The following is a 22,905-nucleotide window of genomic DNA, read 5'->3' as shown; positions in this document are numbered from 1 at the left end:
TTTGGTTTTTGTGGTGTTTCAAGGATAGAAGTTTGTGAAAAGTACTGGGGAAGAGGTAAAGGTAGCTTAATTGCCTCTAGGATCATTTGCTGCTTCACATGACAGGAAACAGGAGACGCTGGACAAACAAGCTAAATGGAAAAGAAGTGTGATTTATCCTTTTTTATGAACAGCAAAATGCTTGCAGTATTAAAAGTTACTTAAAGAGTCTTTAAAAAGTTTTTCTAGTACTTTTTAATGAAATAATTGCTGTGTTTGCCATATAGTTATGTGATTGCAAAAGTAAATGGTGTTTTAAACAACGGATGAGTAGTGTAAGCTGATATACCTCTATTGAAACCACTGGAGCTTTATCAGTTTACATCAATTGAAGAGCTGGCCAGTTCTCTTAGATATAGTCCATGCTGTCATGTTAACTATATATAAGACTAAGACACTTAAGTACTGTGATACCTGTAACACAGAAACCTGTCTGTACAATCCGTCATTTTCCCTCTCTGTGCCCTAAGATAAACCTCTAAGCTGTATAAGTTTTCTATCCTGTTGGTTACCATTTGCTTTTTAAAAAATATATCAGGGTTACTTTGTAATGAATCAAGTTTACTTGCTGTAGTTTATACATGTTATTAAATACTCTGTACAAGTGGCCGGAGCAAGCTATTTGCAGGTCCTCTCTCATTTTGCATGGCTGGAATTTAATATGTTCTTCCCTTTACAGTCAGAAGAAATGTATGAGCAAGCTGTTAGAATACAGTGCAGATGTCAACATTTGTAATAATGAAGGTCTGACTGCAGTAAGTGCTATAAATTTCAGTGCTGTTCTTGAAATGAATTATTTAATGACATGCTGAATTTAGTAGAAGTGACAATCAGTTTTGCCTACAGAGTACTTGGCCAGCCTGCCATTGGCAAAACTATCATAATTTTGAAGTTTATTTAAAAAAAAAAAAATAAAAAAAATTCATTTCAGTGACAAAACCAATTTCTATTTTTTTTAAAGCAGTAAAATCTGTAATTCAAATAACATATTGTTTCAGAAACTGCTTTCCATTCTCAAAGTGACTTTTTTTATTTGCCTTGACAGTCTGACAGATTTTCATGTTTTGAAGTCGAATTTTGATTTACTTCCCTATGGTCTGCATAGTTCTGTCAAACTGCATTGACCTCAAATCAGCGAGAGTACATTTGTGGCATTAAATGATAGTATATTTGTGACTGATATCTATATAGGCCGGAGCTGAGTGAGATAGGGCTCTCACGAATCCGATTTTTCTTGTACGCTTGTTGGAGCACCAAGTCCTTTTCTACGTGTCTGTCCCCTGGTTGCTGCCTCTATCACTGAGGTATTTAGGAAATCTCTACTTACTGTGTTTTTTGGCAGATACAAAGAGATGGAAGGTATTTTTCTTAACCCATCTACCAGAGATCAAAGGGAGTTGTTCTGCACTCAGTGTCTTTGAATATTAGGCCATGTTATCTAGTTGTCTAAATGTGCACTTAAGTCCAGTTTTGTGCTTCTGTTCATAAAATTTTTGGTTGTACACCTTCAGGCTTTTATATTTGTTTATGAAATACTAATATTTTTCATAGTCATTGTGATATATAATTGTATGTCTTTTTATTTAGATTCACTGGCTTGCTGTCAATGGGAGAACAGAATTGCTTCATGATCTTGTACAACATGTCAGTAATGTAGACGTTGAAGATGCCATGGGACAGACAGCACTTCATGTGGCATGCCAAAATGGCCACAAGACTGTAAGTTCTTAAAACTAATTTGAATTTATTGTAATTAAAAAGTTGGCAAAACTCTTTAGTGTTTCAGAAAATGTACCCTTCCAAAAAGCAGTTCAGGCTAGTCATGCACTTTTACAAAGGTTAGGAATGCTAAGAATCTATCATTTATCTTAGTAAATGATCTCAACTGGATATACTTGTATGGGAATAAGTGGTTTATTCCTGTGGGGATGATTGATCTTGCAGTTTTCTGGAGGGGTTTAAATGATTTAATGTATGCCCTGCAGCTGTTTCTGTAGTTGATTAATGTGTATTGTTATTACATAGTTGATTGCAGGTTTTGATGTCATGTTTTAATGTTTTTTCATCCATTACTCATTATAACGTGTTTGGATTCACATTTATAACTTTTTAACAATATTTTCTTATTGTGATGTGTTTGAAATAAAATCTAAATTGGTAAATTCTTAATAATTCAAAAAATCAAATGAGCCTGTGGACTGTGCCAGTGCACAACATAGTTACTTAAATTAGGAAGTCTAGAAGCATGATTGGTTTTTATTAGATATAGTCGTGTGTGCACAGTCTTTGAAACCGAGCTTGCATTAAAAGTAAGCATGCTGCTTTGGAAAAACATGAACAATTATAAATTCTTTGTTTGAATTGCATTTGGATAGATTTATGTGATTCAGTTAGAGTTATAGTGACCACTTTGAATATGTAATGGTTCTCATGTACAGTCTGCTGGTATAAGTCCATTCTCCTGGTGGTAAAGAATGAACCACCCGGAAGGGTTCTGAAGTTACAAGAAACAGGTTTCAAGATAGCAACAAGCCGTGTGACTGATTATTATAGTCTCAGCTGTCTCAGATGAATGGGATAGTGTGGGACTCTGATTCCCTTTTTTTAATGCCAAATATTCAGAGAGGTTGTTAGCTATGTTAGTTTGAAGTTGGCAGAAGGTAAGGCAGGGTGGCATTAGAGACTAGCTGATTCAGAGAAGCATGAGCTTTCCTAGGCAACAGCCTACTTCATCTGATGCTACGGCCTGACAAAATAGATTGTTTCCTTTTGAAAGCTCATGTCCCTTGAAACCAGTAGTTTTTGACTTTACATATACACAAAAGAACACATTAAGAATGAAAATATAATTAAAACTTCAGAATGTGTTAACCTCAAGTTACTGACAAATATGTACAGCTTTAACTTTGTTATAAGTTTATCTAGGATCTGATTTCAGGGGTCTTACCAAATGACTAATGTCCTATAAAAGGCCTTTGTATTAAAACACTAACTCTTGAGAAATTGAGCATGTGAAAGCTTTATGAGGTATAACAATTACAGTCACTTTCCAAGTGCTTAGGAATTTTGTTTTTGAGATTCACTACTGGAAATGAAATCCTTTTGCATGACTAAACAGATGGATAAACTAAACAGTTTCAAGCTTAGAGACATTTTGACTTCTTTCATAGCTGACTTATTTTTTTTCTCTCTTCCCAAAAGACGGTACAATGTTTGCTAGACAGTGGTGCGGATATTAACAGGCCCAATGTGTCGGGAGCAACTCCACTCTATTTTGCGTGCAGGTATGGCATATTTGACTTCCAAATGCTAAATAAAAAATAATTTATAAGCACACAACTACAGGAATCCAGTGCATAGCAAAGTACTTACATTGGGAAGTATGAAACCTTACTTTGCATTTAATCTTTCTCTTGAATGTGATATTAGCGGTGTATGCATGTGGTTTTTCCCTGTCTGAGTAATACATACTATATACAAGTCGCATACTGCAAACTAATATGTACCTGTGATTCTATTAATATGTGAGGCATAACTTGAAAACTGCTGAATTGAAAACTAATTAAATGTCTTAAATTATGGCTTGATTTTTTTGGTCAAAGCAAGAAATATGAAACTGGCCCAGATTTGACTAAATTTATCTTTTGTTCTATGAGTGTTTTAAACCAGATGATTAAAGTAAGCATTTAACCAACTGTTTGCGAGTTCAGTTTTCTTTGTATACAGCTGTCCATAACCAATACTAAGGACAAAGAAATGTTAAAACCATCTGAAGGTAATAGTCTGCCAGGAATATAGGCAGGTTATATTCTTTCCAAGTTTTGATATCACTAATCTTGTTCTACTTTTTTAAATCTTTTAATTTTTCTTGCAAAAAGGTTGAGAGTGTAATGGAAATATTTTGTGAACCATAACTATGAGGGGTGCTAGCATATAATGTGGTCAAACACTAAATCATGCACTTCTATAAGTTGGCAAATGTAACGTAGATTGGTTTTAAGTAATCAATCATGTAAGATGTACATGCAGGACCTAAAGACTTAATATTGGAATGAAATTAAGTTGTTTAGTCGATTTTGTTTTATTTATTGTTTGTTTTTATTTCTAAATTAATCACATATGATGAATAACTTTTTATTTTTATTTAGAGTGTTTCAGCTATTTGTTAGAACATTTATAATAGTATAATGCCGGTGTTTTGGTTACAGGTTAAATGGTTCATCTGTGATTAAAATGTTAATGTAAACAAAGGGAGAATGGGCTAACTTGGTGGCCTGATGTAGGAGACAAAGTCTGTTTGAGCTTAAATACTTTGACTGGACAGTTGAGTAGAGAATAATAGATAGCTACTAGTTAATTGAACATGTCTTGACACTTAGTTTAGGCACTGGCATTGGCACTACCTTTAGAAGAAGTAGCTTGCTCCAGATTGGAGCCAGGTTTTTAGAAAAGAAAATAATGCACAGGGGGCAGAATGGTAATTTCTTGAAATGAACAGTTCTTGTTTGGGACTCAGAAAGGCAAGGAGAGAACCCTAGGTGCTAATTCTAGAAACCAGTTGTATATTAGTGTTCATCTTCCCAAGATAGCCATGAAATAAGATTTTCATTGTTTTTAGATTTATAGGGCTTAACAAAAGTATATTATTTCAATGAAATTCATATAATGTACATAAATCAGATTACCTGGGGTTTTGTGTCAGATCAGAGCATGGTAACGCAGCATATGTTTTGTATTGCTGGAGTTGTAGCAGCAGCCCTAGTGTCATGGAAATTGGATCTGGGTAGTGGGCTGTCCAGTAATTCCTGCCCTGTGTGCCTGCTCTGTTTGTAGAGGAGAAAATACAATTGCTGTTTAATTGGTGTAGAAACCTTTGTGTCAGTCCTTCAAGAGCTAATTTTCCTTTCTTCTGTCTTGCAAGTTAGGGTATGTGCAGATAAGCAATATTTGTAAAATACTAGTGTGAATATGTGTACACCCCCCCAAAGCAGTATATGTATTCTAGTGAGTATAGGCCTCAAACTGCATGGTTGATAGAAGCATGCCTGTCTATTTTTTGCCTTTTTTAATTTTAAAAAATTGGGTTGCTAAAGTGGTTGTTGGGATTTGTGGCATATTATTGGTATTTCACTTTTTGGTTTCATTTTGTTTCAGCTAGTGGTGACCCATTAAAGTAGCTAACTGTACATTGCATGAAGCAGTTATATTTGACAGTTAGTTTGGGGGAGAGCTGCTGCATTAGGGGCCCTAAGATTTTCACTCTGCACATTTAAATCCTAGATTAGACAAATCAGAAAAACTTACTGTACAAAAATATATTGCCGGAGTAATATGCTGAATGACAGAATTCTTTTTTTTATCTATGCAACCTCAGTAATACAGAAATAGTGTATATGACATGAATTTATTAATGACCATTTCTGTTTCCTTATCCTTTTAAATCTATTGCAAACCCATCCACATAAGTTATGGATAGCTAGAACATTAAATAAGAATGCATGATGACAGGTAATCGGGGTAGCTTCTAGGCACTGAAAGCAACCATAATTTCTCATTCAACAAGTATATTTTTTGTCCCGTGAAAGTTACTGTGGAGTAATCCATGGTGTAAATTTATAATGCACTAATCACTCTGCACTAATTCCTTGCAGTAAGTGCAAAGTATGTTACTCTGCTTCCAGTTTCATAGCATACCCTCCTTTGCTGGGTAGACTCAAAATTACATGGAAGAATGTCTGTAGTCCATTAGAGAAGTACTATGAAGATCCTATTTATACTTCCAAGGTCAGTGTTTCTTGGAAACTATTTTTCATGGCCAGCCATACGGCACTTTGGGCTGGAGCCACACCTCCCTGCCTGGCTGGAGCCATGCTCCCTGTCTCTCTGTGTCCACAGCAGCAGCAGGCAGGGGCTTGGCTCCAGCCAGGCAGGGGGTGTGGCTTCAGGCCCAAATGCTGTGGCACACCTGGATGTATCTGACAGCACACTGGTTGGGAAACACTGATCTGGGCCAGTCATTTTAGTTCACCTCTTGTTATTTCAAGCTTATTCCAATAGGTGTGGAATGCAGATTCTCAGTAGTGTCAAAAGAACAAGAAATGGAGCTCTCTTCTAACCTTTCTTCCTCTTTAAAGGTTTTTATGGGATCTTGCTGTTGAAATCAGTTTGGGAAGAATACGTGCTGCTCTGCTGATTAGCTGTTTCATCTAAACTGTTTGTTTGTAACTCTCATGAACAAAATGTTTGTAAAGTGTTTTTTTTTTTTTTTTTTTTTTTTTCCCCTTTATGCTCTGTACAGCCATGGTCAGAGAGACACTGCACAAATCCTTTTGATGAGAGGAGCCAAATATTTACCAGACAAAAATGGAGTTACCCCACTGGATCTCTGTGTCCAGGTATACATTTTATTTATGTTAAATTAAAATAGCCTACAATAATTTGAAATGAATTGTATTGTCTTTGATTGCTTTTACTGTTTGAAAACCATGACTTTATTCCTAGGAGTGAGAGAACTGTGAACTAATTTTTAGGGGGTTCAAGGAAGCAGTTTTTTCTTATTCTTTTAGCTTCTTGTCCTTTTAAATATTATATAAGTCCATCCACATGGGTTTTATTTCTTGAAGTAGTTCAGTTTAGCACAGCTTTCCCTATTTTTGTTTAGTATGTATTTAGAATAATTTCTGCTCTCCTCCCCTCCTCCCCCCATAATTACAACAATGGATAGCAGCCAAGGCGTTCTTCTTAACGTGAATGCCTACCAAAGATTGAAGCTTCTTCTAAAAACAAAATAACTGTTTGAAAGATTATGGTTGCTCTGTTTTTTCCAAGACCCTAAGTGCCCTTTTTGAAGGCCACATTTATTCATACAATGGCTTACATTGTCTAGTTATAACAAATTCTCTCAGGCATTTGTGTGAAACTGCTAAAACAGTAAAGACGTAAGGGCCTCTAGATAAGAGTAATTCATTTTTTCCTTTACTTTAGACTAATATGCTTTCCCTGATGGAATGTTTTCAAGAGAACTTTATCAGCTGCTGATCCTTTTACTGTATGGTACCTCTGAAACATTAACTTTCAGGCCACTCTTTTTAATGCAGTGGGGGCTAACCTTTTGGGTAGGTGTGCCACAAATTAAACCTCACATCCTTTCCACAGGCCCTGCAGATCTGTTGCTCTGCTTTCTACCCTATTTGTTACTGTGTTCTGAGCTTCTTTGATCTGTTGTGTGTCACTAATGCAACACATTCTGCGAGTTGGCCATTCCTGTTTTAAAGGCCCTGAGCCTTTGTTGGAAAGGGTGCTACATAAATTAATAACTGTTTTAAAATGCTTTCTTACAGGGTGGGTATGGAGAGACTTGTGAAGTTTTAATACAGCATCATCCTAGACTTTTTCAGACAATTATTCAGATGACACAGAATGAAGATCTACGGGAAAACATGGTATTATAGATTTTTGCCAAATGTCCCTGATATTTTAGGATCTGTACTCTGATTTGATTACATCAATGAACATTGTATCCCAATGAGTATATTCTGATTAGTATAAAATGTAGCATAGGGTAGCACAATCATTATTAAATATGAACCAGTTTCTACCATGGAGAGATGGTGTAAAATTAGATGTGGAGGCATCATTAAATGGTTTGAGTTCTAGCTCATACCCTGTTAATATTGTCAGAACTTAGCAATTTTGGCAGATAGGTCTGAGCATCATGAGAGCTGAAAGAACAAATTGTTGCAAGCTTTTAACAAAATCACTTCAAAGTACTGAAAACATATAGTTGCATTACAGAAAAAAGGCTATTCTGCTTCAGTATTGGCTTCTGCAGATATCCGCTGTAGGCAGTGTCTGCTAGGAACCTTGACTTCCTCGGAAGACAGTTACTTGCATGATGCCTTCATGCATTTTTCCCTCTATAATTCACATTTTGTATTACAATGTAGAGACCACAGCTACCTGTATTCTATTTCTTCAAGTTGTCATGGGTCTTGAAATTCTATCCAGCCCATTCACTTGTCAGTGATTAGCATTTTCCTTGTTTCCTTTGACGTTTAACTAGTTTAATGTAGTTTTTCTTTCAAAAAGGTTTTGCCATCTCATTTATACAATGAGATGTCCATCCACATTTGTCTTGATCATGATTTAATCATTAGGTAGTAGCTGTAAATCTTCCTGAGATTCTGGATTTTAAGACAAAAAGTCTACAAAAAGCACATGTAATGTTGCAATATGTGGGTGCAACTTCACTGAGTCTGGCTTATTAAATATGAAATGGTTAATTTGAATGGGAGGTGCAGTTAACTAGACAGAGGAAACAAGTTTGAGGACTTGTAGATCTGCATACGGTAGTAGTCATAATACTGGGAAAGGAAGAGGTTTTGTAAGTACAAAGATTGAGAAAGCTACTTAATAGAAGGATAAGGAGCTACTTTAGGGGAGTTTAGCTAGTAGAAGGGGAAAAACAAGAGAACCCAATTGTGGAAGCCAAGACGGAGTGAAAAAAAGCATATGACCAACTTAAATAGTTGGAAAAAAATTTTAAGCAAGCTTTGGGTTTTTTTCAACTTTTTAAGTTGATCTAATAAAAGATGCTAGATTCTCCCAAAGAACCTTGTCTGCCTATAATATCATATTTATTCATAAGTGATAAGTGACTGCCAACACAGATTCATTAAAAACACAAGTCATGCCTAACCAAGGTGACCAGTCTTTTGGAATGAGAAGCAATGGATGTGATGCACCTCAAATTTAAAAAGACTTCAGACACCGTTGCATGACTCTCTCATAGTAAACTAGTTTTATTTTACCTTCTCATAACTAAAAAAAACCCAAAAGTCTAAGGGCATAGGCAGACAAGGTTCTTTGGGTGAATCGGATTCACCCAAAGAACCTTGTCTGCCTATGTCCTTAGACCAACACAGCTATAACCTACACCCCTATGAAATTATATGCATGTAAATTATATAACCATGAATGACTGTTTCTGTGCGGTTAACAGTTTTGCTAGCTAGATGTTGTAGATTAGGTAGAGTGTAACACTTAGTAAGGTTACATATTATTTTCTTTTATTATTTCCTATTTTAATGTAACTAGTTGCGGCAGGTTCTAGAACACTTGTCCCAGCAGAGTGAAAGCCAATACCTTAAGATCCTAACAAGCCTTGCTGAAGTTGCTACAACAAATGGTCATAAACTGCTTAGGTAAGTGTGAAAATGTAAATGAGTCAATAATGAAAAAGATGTTTTTACTAATGTGCTTAGTTCCACTTGTTTATCTAGTCTAGATTTCTAGTCACACTGGACTGAAGACATAATGTCAGTTACTTATGCTTTTTATGTATGGAGAAAGCCTCAGCCACTGGGACTTTCCTCTTAATAAGTCTCTTTAAAAAAAACAACCCCAAAACAATTTCCTGCTGGAGTAGATTGACCTCAGATCAGATCTTGTATTATTCTTTAGATATGCCACTGTTTCACTTGCACTTCTCTGGAAGTCCTCATTCATACTCTCATTTTGTCTTGTTTATAGTAGCCCTGAAAGAATTTCTGACATCTGTGCTGCTCAAACTGGTATGTGCAGCCATCTTGCATAAAGAAGTGTACTCATTTGTCATTTTACAGTTACTCGAGCTTCTTGATACTGGATTTGATTCCAAGTGGATTTGGTCTTTAGAAGCCTATATGAAACTTTCTGGAGACTCTTGCCCTATCCTATGCATCTGTTGTTACCATGAAGCAGGGAGTAGATATTTTGGTTGGGGAATCCAGGAAAAAGATGACAATGTTGAGATGGAAATACAAAGCGCCCGAGCGAGGGACTAACAATCCAGGGTGGGGGAGAGGAGTGGGACGCGACTAGGTTACATATCATACAATGTTAGCATAGTACATTTTGTTTCTTCCTGTAGCTATAGCTATTTGTAGTATCTTTCCTGCACTTCTCAGCATTTCATTCCTTTTTTTTTTTCTTTCTACTATTCTAAACCTTTTAATCCTTATATGTAATGTTTTTTGGGATATATCTGGAAGTAACTGGGATACCTTAGACCTCGTCTCCCACTTGTAAGTTTTGTCACTGACTGACTATCATGTCATACAATGTCTTCATTTGTGGTATGAAACACCTCTCTTAGGGTATCTGAGAAAGTTAAACAGGTATTACTCCTTTCAGTATTAGAATCAACTAAGTTAGATGATAGTGAGAGAGTTTCCTTGAATCATTTTGGAGATGCAGAAGATGCTAAGGGATAGATAGCTTTCATGTTAGCTTCATGATAGCTTTCTGGAAAAGAGAAGGGAAGGTTTAGTGACAGGATATTAATTGGAGAGATTATCAGTCTCAAGAAAAGGAAAACACTTCTGGAGTATTTCTCTGACAGTCTGGGATAAGCTACTATCTTACTCTATCAGCAGCATGACCAATTAGCCATTCCTTCACACCCAACAAAATGACTTTATGTCAGTTATGTTGAGTATACATCCAACTTCCAGGTAGCCTGGCAGAACTCCCCATGTAACTCATTCTTCCACAAACTCATTTGTTGTCTTCTCCTTTGACATGGTTTTGCTTTAATAGATAAATATTAATATTGTTCTAAAAACAATCCCAGATTTAAATAAAATAAATTTTAATTGTATGTTTTGTGTTGCAAAGATGAACCTTTTCTCAAAAAAGAAAAAAGAAACAAAACCACCAACCTCCTAGCCTCAAATGAGCATGGAAAAAAGCACCACTGTTAGGGTTGGATACTTGTACATTTGCAACTCTTTCAAAAGGAGGAAGTTTCGAAAGGGCTGCATCTGTTACATATTGTTATGTGTGAACAAGCAGGGGACAATTCACATGTAACAACATTGCTTTAACTTTAACAGTGCTTCATCCAGGTTTGATGTTGGAGCGGTTTGGCTACATTTGAATCATTCTCACACAACAATTAAGGTGTCTTCATGAGACGTTTACTGTAGAGCTGCCTAATTAGTTTCACAGTAAACGTTTTCATGTCTACATGTATGCCCCTATTAGGGTGTGAAAAACTAATAAACTCTGGAGCAAGCTAGTACTTGTAAAAACAAGTGCTAGCCTGCTTTGGAATTATTTTTTTGTGTGTGTGTGCAGCAGCACACATAGATGCTACCCGGCTGGCTGAGGCACTAGGGTGCTTCAGTGTGCAGGCTACCTGCCCTGTGCTGAAACACTTTCATGCCCCTGGCAGCCCCTCCACAGCACATTGAGCCCAGTCAGAGCAGTCCTTGGCTGCTGTCAGCTGGAGCTGCTCCAACCAGGCTCAATGTGCTGAACATGAATGCACTCTGGAGCAATATACTCAAGAGTTCTGGTTTTTTTTTTGCTCATGGTGTACGTTCAAGTGGTGTGCCCAGGAGCAAAACATTCTAAAATAATAAGCTCTGGAGTTTATTCATGCACATTAATTACAGGTGTAGATGCACCCAGTATGTACAAGTTGCTGCTCTTTTGGAACATTTCCCTTTTTAAAGGGTTCCAAATGTGCATGTATCCATGTCCTTGGTTTAGGATAGGATTGGGTCTCCAAACTTGTGGAATGCTCACAAATGCTCCAGTATGTAAAATGGTAAAATCACAAATGGCTCAGACTTCTGCTAAGGTGCCAAAGGATACAGGGTTTTCTTTTATACTCTATAAAGATCTAAAATTAATTTTATGAAACAAGTTTTATATCTCAAACTTGCTATAATCCTGTAAATAGATTCAAAAGCTCAGCTTCCTACTTCTCTTCCTTGTAGTCCATCTCTATCCTTCAATAAAGTTTTTATTAGTGGTTATATTTGGATATGGTTTTTGGCCACAATCTTTGTGTGTGACCTGGGCAAATTGTTTATTTACTCTTGCTGTGTCCACATGAGCACAGAAGTTTATTTCCCTGGGGACAAGAAGCAGCTGCACAAAGTCCCTGGGGAACACCTGTAACATGCCCTCTGTTGCGCAGTAGATTAGGTGGGGTAGGGGAGACTGGGACCAGCAACTGTGCTGGCTCCAGCAGCCGTCTCTGGGATTCTGGGGGCCTCGGGGTGCTCAAGCTGTGTGTGTTGCTTCTGCAGCTAGGAGCCTGGCCGGTAGCCAGAATATGGCTCTGGCAGGCCAGGCTCTGGTTTTGTGCAGTGAGTGCTGCTGCTTTTTCTGCATGGGATTTTTTTGACCATGGGATTTTCCAAGGTCACCCCCCCCCCCCCAAGCATTGCAAGGTAGGAGCACAGGGAACACCTGAATGTGTGGTGCTTCAGACAGGTCTGTGGCAGCACATACTGCATGGATGCACTTGTCTGGATGTGGCCTCTGTTTTCATTCTTGTTATGTAAAATGATTAGTCGTCTTAACCTCACAGAGGGACTGAGAATAAAATGTGAAGTACAGTATGTGCTTATAATTAGGGGTGTAGTGGAGGAGTGGTTATGATGTCCTACCACAGATCCAGAGTTGTGAGTTAGGCATCACTCCAGACTTCCACTGAAAGTTGCCTCAAGTCGGCTGCAAATGGGTATCTGGTCATTCAGGCTGAATGAGGGGGAGGGTCAAAGATGGCTGGTTTTGATGCCTTAACCATGCTAATATGATGAATCACCTAGGCTTTGGATGGATTTTTGACCCTTCCATACTTGAGTGAAGCATTAGGAGCTTCTAGGTATGGTGAGCTTACTTATGCTAGTATAATTGGACTTCTTGTAAAAGAGAGGATGGCTTTGTAGTTGGAGCACTGCAAAAAACACTGATGTTTTAAATTCAAGTTGTATAAAAACTGCTTTGCATTATCACTGTGTTAAAGAAATGTTTCACAGTGATGGGGTACAGAGTGAGGACTGGCTGGAAGTTAGTCTTGAGTCCATTAAGCTGGCATTATCCCAGCATTCATTCTTCCTGAGAATTGATCATATTCTTTCTAAAAGCATTCTCAACCTGGAACATAAGAGATTGGAACTAAAAACTATAGTGTAATCAACATCTGATATTACGTTTTTCTCAAAAAATTTAATTAGTTACTTATGTTTGCAAGAGGTAAATAACAAGAAGATGTGAGCTCATCTAATAAGGCGCTAATTTAAAACTATTTCAGAAGTACTTTAAATACTCTTTTTATTTAAAAAGGCAGTCTAAAAAGTGAGTTTTCTTTTGTGGTTCCTTTCTTAAAGAAGATGTACAAATTGCCTGTACTCTTGACACTGTCATGTCTGGACCCTTTTGCAAATCAAGGCTGAACACAAAGTTGTTGGAACCAGTTTAAATATAGCACATTTTTGCCTTGATTTTTGTGTTTTGTATTGCAGACAAATATGAATCTAAGTATTAAAAATTCCTAGACTTGACTGAATGCCAAATTAAGCACACAATTGCTATCCATACTTTAGGTCTTCAAATGTGCAAAATGCCAGCCAGTGCCTCTACAATGAAAAAATCACAAACAGCTTAGCATTCTGCTAAAGCATAAATTCGGGATGCTTCTGCAAATCTGCTTGAAAGAATATTATGCTTTTGTGGGGATGTTATTTTTGCATGGCATTATTTGGTCTCACCTGCATAGGTGGAATCTGACCGTGTTATAACCCTGTTAATAAACAGTTCAGTAACTTAATTGGGAAACTTAATTGGGCAATACCCTCTAAGGGTTTTCAGAGTGGAGGACTTATGTACTGGGTGAGATGCGTAATTCACAGCCTGTAATGTCAGATTTGAAACTTATCAATAGTGGTAAAATAATAATGTCTTGCAGTTGCTTAAGATTAGTGACTTACAGGCTGTTCAGTTTTCAACGTTCCTTTTATCAGACTTTGAGAACTTTTGGATGAAAGACCCTTTCACAGAAAACGGGCTGAACTTGACTAACTCCGTACCAGAGCTTTGTATAGAAAGGCTATTGCCATGGCAGGGTATTTTATCCCTCTTCTAAACTGGCTTATACAAATCTTTTTTGAGGGTGCACATATGTGTGTTCTTTCTTCCTTGCATTTTATTCTATTCCTACCTGCTGCAACCAGAATCCAACTTAATACTATTCTGGGGCAGACTTTGTTAGTTTTCATAAATAAGTCTATAAAGTCTGTTCCTACTAATTTTTGCAAGTTGAAATTTTTTTTGTATCTGATTCTGCTTTGCTTACAACTGAGTATATTTTTCTACTTCCCATTAGCATAGGGGTCAGCAAAATGCGGCCCAGGGACCAGATGTGGCCTGCTGGGCCATTCTATCTGGCCCACGGGGCCCCTAAAAAAAATGAGAAAATTTAATATTTATCTGCCCCTGGCTGCCTATCATGCAGCCCTTGATGGCTTGCCAAAACTCAGTAAGCAGCCTTCCACCCAAAATAATTGCCCACCCCTACATTAGCATGTCAGCAGGTTCCATTGCATCCTGGTCACATTGCAGAGCTCTAGTCAGTGCTACTTGTCAATTAATTCATGACCATCTAGATTTTATATTAATTTTCCAGATGTTGCAGGGACACTTACTGCATCTAGTGAGTCTAGATGGGTGCTGTCCCATTTAGATACACAGGTATTAAACATTTTTTATTCAGTAGGAGTTATAATTAATAACTTCTAACATTTACCAGTAATACTGCATGGGACAGTATATGCGACTTAGTATGCTGTGCAACACTTTTATTTATTTATTTTTTGAAGACATGGTAGTATTTCTGTCATTTTAATGAGTTGAAGAAGGCAGATGGTTCTTAATGAATATACTTGGGATGGTACTAGATCAGTGGTTCTCATCCTTTTTAGATTCAGGGCACCCCTCCATAACTTCTCATATTTGGAACTCCAGTTGAGAATCCCTGCTGTAATGTCTCTGTTTACCTTAGTAGTTCCTGTCTAGGATATTGCTGCCTCTTGTGTCTCATGCAGAGTCAGATAAGCCTAAACCAAGCAGATGTGCCTACTCTTGCCACAGCTCTTCATTGTCTCCAAGACCCCCATGTTTCTCCTGGAAACTTAGGTGCATGGAACAGTTCAACTTGCCCTGCATGACTGTTTCCAGGAAGAGAAAGAGGTCTTTGACCAGGAAGGGTTGTAGCAGGACTGAGCATTTCTGCCTGGTATAGGTTTATCAGATAACCCTAATGCAAGCAAGAGTATTTGCTTGTGTGGCAGCCCTTCTTGTTCTGGCTGTGCAGAAGCTTGTGGGGCAGTTCTACCTAGCCATGGCAATAACAGCACCGTGGAAACCCAGTTGAGAAACCACTGTACTAGACTCTAGCAAGATACATATTTATCACAGTTCTAGTAGCAGATTGAAAGGTATTTTCATTTTTGGATGAGAAAATCTTTCTGAATCATCCTAATCTAGATGTTCACCAGAGCGCCTCAAGGGATGATGAGGTCGAATGGTCATAAACTACTGCAAGACCATTTCAGGCTGGACATAAGGAAGAATTCCTTTACTGTCCGAGTCCTCAAGGTCTGGAACAGCCTGCTATCGGAGATGGTTCAAGCACCTACATTGAACACCTTCAAGAGTAAATTGGATGCTTATCTTGCTGGGATCCTATGACCCCAGCTGACTTCCTGCTCTTTGGGCAGGGGGCTGGACTCAATCTTCCAAGGTCCCTTCCAGCCCTAATGTCTATGAAATGTATGGTTAGTAGTGTTTCAGGGCCTTGTTGTAGGACTACTCCTGTATTGTCTACAAATTTAATTTCTTATGATTCATTAGAGATGAACACAAAAGAACTTCTATTTGCTATTTTGCATTCAATTGCTCATGCTAAATGTGTAGACCTGTGCAATAAAGCCTATAGCAGGTGTGCTTAATCTTGTGGGTGGGTGGAAAATGGGTATATTCATGTTTGTTAGGCACGTGTTTTTTTTTGTTTTGTTTTGTTTTCTTGCCCACGTACATCAGAGGGATGTAACCTTTGGCGATCTGAATCATAACATTTAAAGAAAAGTGTCTTTTTAAATAGTATCATTTAAAAAAAATTGAAAGAATACTTAAATATTCCATTTTTTCCCCCAGCTTGTCAAGTAATTATGAAGCTCAAATGAAGAGTCTCTTAAGGATCGTGAGGATATTTTGTCATGTCTTTCGAATTGGCCCATCCTCTCCCAATAATGGAAATGACATGGGCTACAATGGAAATAAAACTCCAAGAAGTCAGGTGTTCAAGGTCAGAAAAGTATATGATGTTGTTAGGAAGATAGACATGAAAGTGATAAATTTCACAAAGCATTTATTCATTAATCAGACATCTCATGAACAGGAAGTAAGTTTGTTTGATTACGCTACTAATTTTTAAGTTAGATGCAGCTCTTTGCTTTTTGTGTAATGATTTTTACATGAGCTCTATTTAACCATGGCTTACATCTCATCTTGTTCTTCTTGTTCTTTATGTGTTCTAATATGTCATTTTATACGGCGTATAAATGCTTTTATACCTTGGCTTTAGCAAGACTTTGATATGGTCTCTTGCAACTTTCTCTTAAGCAACCTATGGAAGTATGGGTTGGATGAAATGGACTGTAAGAGAGAATGGCTGGATTGTCTAGTTGCCAGCCTGAGTGCTCTAGGGTTCGGTCGTGTGGCCAGTTTTGTTCAATGTCTTCATCAGTGATCAGGAAGATGGGATGGAGTGCATCCTTAACAAGTTTGTGGTTGACACCAAGCTGGGTGGAATAGCTGAAGGCAAGCATTCAGAGCGACCTAGACAAATTGGAGGATTGGACCAAAACAAATCTCATGAAGTTGAATAAGGTCAAGTACAAAGTCCTGCACTTAGGATGGAACAATCCCATGCACTGGTCGAGGCTGGGACTGACTGGCTAAGAGCAGCTCTGCAGAAAAGGACCTGGGAGTTACAGTGGACAATAAGCTGAATATGAGCCAACAGTGTGTCCTTGTTGAGAAGCAGGCTAAGGGCAAAGTGGACTGCATTAGTAGGAGCATTGTCAGCAGATCGAGGGAAGAGTTTCTTCCCCTCTACTTGGCATTGGTGAGGCCAAATAGTTTTGGGCCCCCTACTACAGAAAGGATGTAGACAAATTGGAGAGTCCAGCAGAAAGCAACAAAAATGGTTAGAGGGCTGGGGTCCATTACTTACGAGGAGAGGCTGAGGGAACTGGGCTGAGGGAATTTGGAGAGGAAAAGAGGGAGAGGGGATTTAATAGCAGCCTTTAACTACCTGAAGTATGGTTGCAAAGAGCATAGAATTAGACTGTTCTCAGTAGTGGAAGATAACAGAACAAGGAGTAATGGTCTCATGTGGCAGCAAGGGAAGTTTAGGTTAGATATTAGGAAAAACTTCCTCATGCGGAGTGTAGTAAAGCACTGGAACAGATTAGTTACCCAGAGAGGTGGTGGAATCTCTGTCCTTAAAAGTTTTTAAGACCCAGCTAAACAAAGCCTTGGCTGGGATGATCTAGTTGGGGATGGTCCTGCTTTGAGCAGGGGGTTGGACTAGATGTCCTCCTGAGGTCCTTTCCAGCTCAAGTGTTCTATGATTCTATAATTACCAAGCTATGTTTGTGAAATTAATTGCTTTTCTTTCTGTTTTTAGTAGTATTTCTGAGTATTCTAAGTGTTCTAAAACAGATCTTCTAAGTGACTGGGGGCCACATTCCCCTGAATCCATAGTAAAGGCTGCACCAGTGTGGTGGGGACCATGGGTTTTGGGGACCTCATGTCCTACCACCTTCTCCTGTTCCTTCCTGCTCCTTTCTTCCCTGTTGCACTTCTTGCCTAGGAAGCTTCCCATTGCACTACCTTCCTGGCCCCTCTGCTGTACCACATACCTCACTGCTGCTGCCCACCCACTGTACCAGGCACTCACCTCTCTGCTGCTCCCTATATCTCCCCACTGCACTGTGCACCCCAACTCATTCTTAGCCCTTCTGAAGCAAGTTTCCCTACACTCACCACTTGGGCACTCTTGGCCATAGGCTCCCTGGAGACTGCTATGCTGTACTGTTCTGCTCCCTGGAGCAGGGGTAGGAGGAGGAAGGGAAAGCCAGAGGGATGGGGAGCCTGGAGCTCCTGCCTGCTGCTACAGCTGCAGCAGTAGAGGGCAACAGCAGCTGTGTGGGAGCCCTGGGCTACAGTTTAACCCCTTGCAGGCCTCTTATGGCCCGTGGACTGACAGTTGGACAGCCATGCTCTAAAACATGGTAGATTCAGTATCTGTAACTCTAAATTAATATTTGGAAGAAATTGAAGTTTTATTGTTTTATTTGATCCAACTTCTTGAAGTAGATGCAATTTTAAGTCAGTTCTTAATTTATGGGTTATTTTTAATTTAATCATTTTCCAGAGGCAGTATTATTTAAGAATATTAATATTCAATGAATTAAAATTTATTGTTTCACTCCTGCCTTTAAACCTTTCCTGTAGCTACTGGCTTGTAAAAAATTTCATCTTTGAAGGTATGTTATTACACATGCTACATGTATGATGGTTTGTTTTGTACAGCGTTTCAATTTGCTGTTGACCCGATGCCTTCCTTTTAAAACAACTGTTTTAAAAAAAAAAAGTGTCAGCTGTATTTTCTTTCATGTGCATGTCATTTTAGCATTAAGCAGTATATTTATGGTGTAAGATTAATACACTAACAGGGATACAGCAGTCCCAAAACTGGATATTCAGTTGCACTTTGTAAGGGTTAAGTATTAGTTTATTTTATTTTGTTGAACAGCTTCTGCTGAAACAAGGAAAGAAATTGGATAGTTTAAGAAGATATTTCTTAGTAATATTTTAAAACCTGGTTTTCAAATAGGTTGTTTAATTCTTGATAGTAATACAGTTAGAAGCAGGGTGAATCATGACTTTTGTCATGAATTAAAACAACATTAAATCAAATTGTGTATACTTTAATTTTGCTTTACCTTTGTACTACTTCAAATTTTCGTCAATTGGTAACTACTAAACCACCTTGGTAGTTTTTTGCATTAAATTGGCAGCTTTTTACTAACCAAAAGGAAACAAACACTTATCCATGCACATCTGTTTAAGCAGCTAGACACAATTTTTCAGGAACAGGAATGTTTGGAACTGAGAGTAGTACATATCTTTTACTAGATGATCATTAATATTTTTATTTGTGATATTTTTCAGGCTGATTTGGATGGGAGATAGGCATTCATTTAAAATCCATAAATGCGGTGTTACAGAAATTGCTTATTAAATTTTTACTTAGCTTGATCTCCCTCCTTTTTTCTGTATGGGCTGTGTTGGAAAATATGAGAGTCTTTGTAAAACGATTGCTAATGCAACTATACTCTCTTCTTCAATTAAATCCTATTTCACTTGAATATTTTGATTATGTAGCTGAACATTTCATCCCATATTTGTTTCACATACTCAATTACCTCCCTTTTCAGCTAAGTTTAGTAGCAGTGTGTAATATGTAAGGCTTATATTACAGAGTTGACAATATTTTCTGAAAGTAAACTAATACATGCTTTATAAAGTATGTATGATCAATCTACACTTTCCAAAGAAATGACCAAAATATATTTAAGTAGGTAATGTCATAGGTTTTTGATTAATTGACAACACTGAATTTTCATTATATTTTTTTTTTTTGCTTGGGGGTTTAATGAAATTTATCTAAATTAAAATCTTAAAATTAGAAGGAACAGTTCTTTCTTGGATTTTGCTTGGTCTCTTTAGTACTTTTAAGACTAGCTGACCTCCAGTTTTCAAGGTGTTAAATATAAATTACAGGAAAGGGTTGAGTTTGCCCTAGCAAGAGAGAGTACTGAATTAAAAATCCTGACTTGTAAGTTGCAAACAGTGTCCCCCTTTTGGACTTGAAGTATTTGTGTTACTGGAGTCCCAAGAAACCTTTGGGTCCTCCCTACGTATTGATTTTTGACTGTTTCTTATCCTTAGCTTAAAGTACTGCCATCGATCTTAGAGTTTGGTTCTAAGGGATAGAGGCCAAAATGTTCTGACTTTGTTACAGAAGTATTAGTAGTCTCTTAAGTAGTTGATTTGCAGACCAATTGGGTCTTTGCAGATACAAAACATAGAAGAAGAGGGAACAAATGCAAAGGACTTGAATGTTGTGCTCCTTTTAGGACCTGTGCAGAGCTTTGATCATGGGTGTTACAAACAGCCTACCATGTTCTTTGCAAGATTTGTTTTACAGCAGATACCTTCTTCATGGGATAAAGCAGTTAAGTGTCCTCTGGGAAAGGTAGTTGTGGAAACTTCTGTTTGGGAAAAACAGGTGTCTTATGCCATGTTGTATTTCACAGTCGATACAAACCATGTGTTGCAGTGTGCTGAAGCTGAGGACATAAATTTGATTGTTGGTGCCTAGGCTGTTCACCACTTTTTTCTTAGGCTAGTGGAAAGTGAAGGTGAATATATTTAATAGAAATATACACAGCAGTGGGCTGTCTTTGGCATTTAATAACATTGATGCCTGACTCAAGGAAAGTTGTTTTTAGATAATATAACAAAGGGGAAAAGAAACCTTTCCTGAAATCAAATTAACCATTAGAATAATTTAAAAAAATATATATGACAGCCTTCATTTGACAGTCCATATGACAGCCTTCAATATGACAGACAAAGCTAAGCAGGTACCTTAGCTTTGTCTTGGTTGAAGATGTCCAGACAGCTAACCTGCCTAGGCGTGCTCATTGATGCTAGAATAAAATATGGACAGCCTTGAATGAGGATGGCAGGATTATGTATATAAAATGCCAAGTTAAAAAGCTGTACTAGCAGAACAATAATTTAAACTGTCTAATCATGACATTGAGTACATCCCTTGAATTTAATTAAGATCCTGAGAGATACTGAGTTGAAAAATGGAAATAATTTAGTATGGCAAGTCAGATGCGTATATGTATAAGGCATGGTAGGAATTAAAAGAAGAGTCCTCAGACAACAGCAGAGAAAGGAGTCTCACAAGCTTAACATCTGAAAAGTGTAGAGGAAGAGATGAGAAAAAAAATAAAGGTGTTCCAGGAAATGCCTGTCTGTCTTAGTCTTGGTGAATCTCTCTTTTCATACTTTTTTTGTACATTCATTACATCTTGTATTTCAGTTAGAACCTTTGTTTACATTATGTTGTGGTAAAGTTTGATTGTGCATCTTTGTAGGGAAGCCAGCCTTTTTTGATCTTATGTCAGATGCAGCTGGGGAGAAAATGGTACCTATACTGGCAGACTCAGTTGAGGTAACCCCAAAGAAGTACCATCCAGTTATTGGTGTGATAAGTAGGGAAACAGGAGGAAAAAGAGTAAGTTTTAGAAATGGAGTACTAAAAAAATTCAGGGAGGGAAATCTGAATTCTTTGAATACTCCTATAAAGAATGCTTTAAAGTGTGGGAATGACCTGATACATGTGATAACATGTTTGTATTCAAGAGGTGTCCATCATTCAGTAGGAGTTCAATTGTCAAATCATAGTGTCTGTTAAGTAAACCCTCTATCAGCTTTTGAGGCCTAGACTGGTCTTCTGCCAAACCTGTGCCAAATTTCGATTGAAAAGTAACCTCTGTAATTTCTTGAGTACCAGGATACAGAATAAAGATTTAACATTCTAAAGGGGTAGGCTTGTATTACGTGCTGTGCTCATAGCTGGAAAGAGGTTTGTACCCCATAGCTTGGTCAGACCAGTAGAACAGCCAGTCTTTAATGTTTATGGATAGCTTTTTGCATTTGCGATTATTATTAGAGGTGCACCGATGCATCGGTCCAATATCGGATTGGTACCAACATAAAGAAAACTGGCTGCATTAGATATTGGCCTGATGGGGCTGATAATTTGGTTGATAAAATGCGCGTGCTGTGTGCAGCCGCAGTGCAGCACTCAGGTAGTGTGGAGAGCTGCCTCCAGGTGGTAAGTCCGGTGTGGCGGAAGGCATGTGGGGTGGGGGGAGATCAATGCCCCCCGTGGTGAGGAAGGGGGCAGGTGCTGCCTGGGCAGGGTGGGTTTGTGGGGGCAGCTCCCACCACTGCTTGTACCCGGGGGGGCAGGGTGTGTGCTGCCAGATCTGCGTGGGATGGGTTGGGCTGCAGCTGGGGCTGCGTGGGGCTCTTCTCGGTGGGGGCTGGGCTTGGAGTGGGCTCCAGCAGCCCTGGGAGGATGTTGCATCCACGCCAAATTTCACCTCCACACCCAGTAGTGCCACAGTCAGCTGCCCGGCACAGCCCTGGCTCTTCCCAGTGTGTGGGTAGAGACAGGTCATTGAGGTGGAGCAGTGTTGGGTGCTTGGCAGTGCTGGGAGCTGAGCTGCGGTGAAATTTGGGGTGGATGCGGAATCTTCCCACCAGCGCTGCAGCCTGTCCTGCCCTGCGCAGGTCTGGGGGCACCCCCTCCATGCCCTCCCAAGCCGCAGCTCTGCTGCCGCTGCCCCACCTGGGCAGCGCCTGCCCCCCTCCCTCACTGGGGGTGGGGGGGGGTGTTGATTTGCTCCCTCCATGCCCCTTACCTCCCTTCTCCCTTTCCAGCACACCGGACTTGTCAACTGGAGGCAGCTGTATTGGAAATCAGATTGGTATCAGCCGATATGCCTCCTTAAATATTGGCTATCGGTATTGGCCCTAAATCTCTTTAAACCCCTAATTACTATGTACTAAATATGAGTTGCATATATATGTTAATTGTGAACTGAATTTACAGAACTTGTTAAGCTTAAGGTATTCCTGCCAACTGATGGTTTAGTTTAACACAGCAGGTAAAAACTCCCTTGTCTTGAAATTGAGTACAAAGTGGCTGGGCGGGGAGAGGGGTAGGGGAAATGGCAGGTAGCTGCCGCAGCCCCAGCCCTGCCTCTAGGCTGCTGCCTGTGCCTCACCACCTCTGCACCCCCTGCGTCTTTCTGTCCGCTGTGGCCTTGTGTCCCTTTGCCCTATCCTCATCTTCACCCCTGCTCTTGCCCC

The 22,905-nt window shown here is 38.8% G+C and overlaps 1 protein-coding gene across 2 annotated transcripts in view; it reads left to right on the top strand.

Annotated features, from left to right (window-relative positions):
• The window catches only part of HACE1 (HECT domain and ankyrin repeat containing E3 ubiquitin protein ligase 1), an 86,950-nt gene that overhangs the window by 16,431 nt on the left and 47,614 nt on the right, over positions 1-22,905 (top strand). Inside the window, exons 5-11 of one of the 2 annotated variants that reach the window (XM_090037238.1) lie at positions 719-794; positions 1,627-1,758; positions 3,241-3,323; positions 6,338-6,434; positions 7,380-7,481; positions 9,136-9,242; positions 16,030-16,276. In XM_090037238.1, coding sequence (XP_089893364.1) covers positions 719-794; positions 1,627-1,758; positions 3,241-3,323; positions 6,338-6,434; positions 7,380-7,481; positions 9,136-9,242; positions 16,030-16,276 — 844 coding nt within the window. The remainder of the gene's footprint in view (positions 1-718; positions 795-1,626; positions 1,759-3,240; positions 3,324-6,337; positions 6,435-7,379; positions 7,482-9,135; positions 9,243-16,029; positions 16,277-22,905) is intronic. The other variant, XM_090037244.1, reaches the window with a different exon arrangement.

The sequence above is a fragment of the Crocodylus siamensis genome, chromosome 1 (genome assembly GCF_052110815.1).
Source record: "Crocodylus siamensis isolate JL-2025a chromosome 1, ASM5211081v1, whole genome shotgun sequence".
In the NCBI taxonomy this organism is placed as follows: domain Eukaryota; kingdom Metazoa; phylum Chordata; order Crocodylia; family Crocodylidae; genus Crocodylus; species Crocodylus siamensis.
This window is presented reverse-complemented; position numbering and strand designations above follow the sequence as displayed.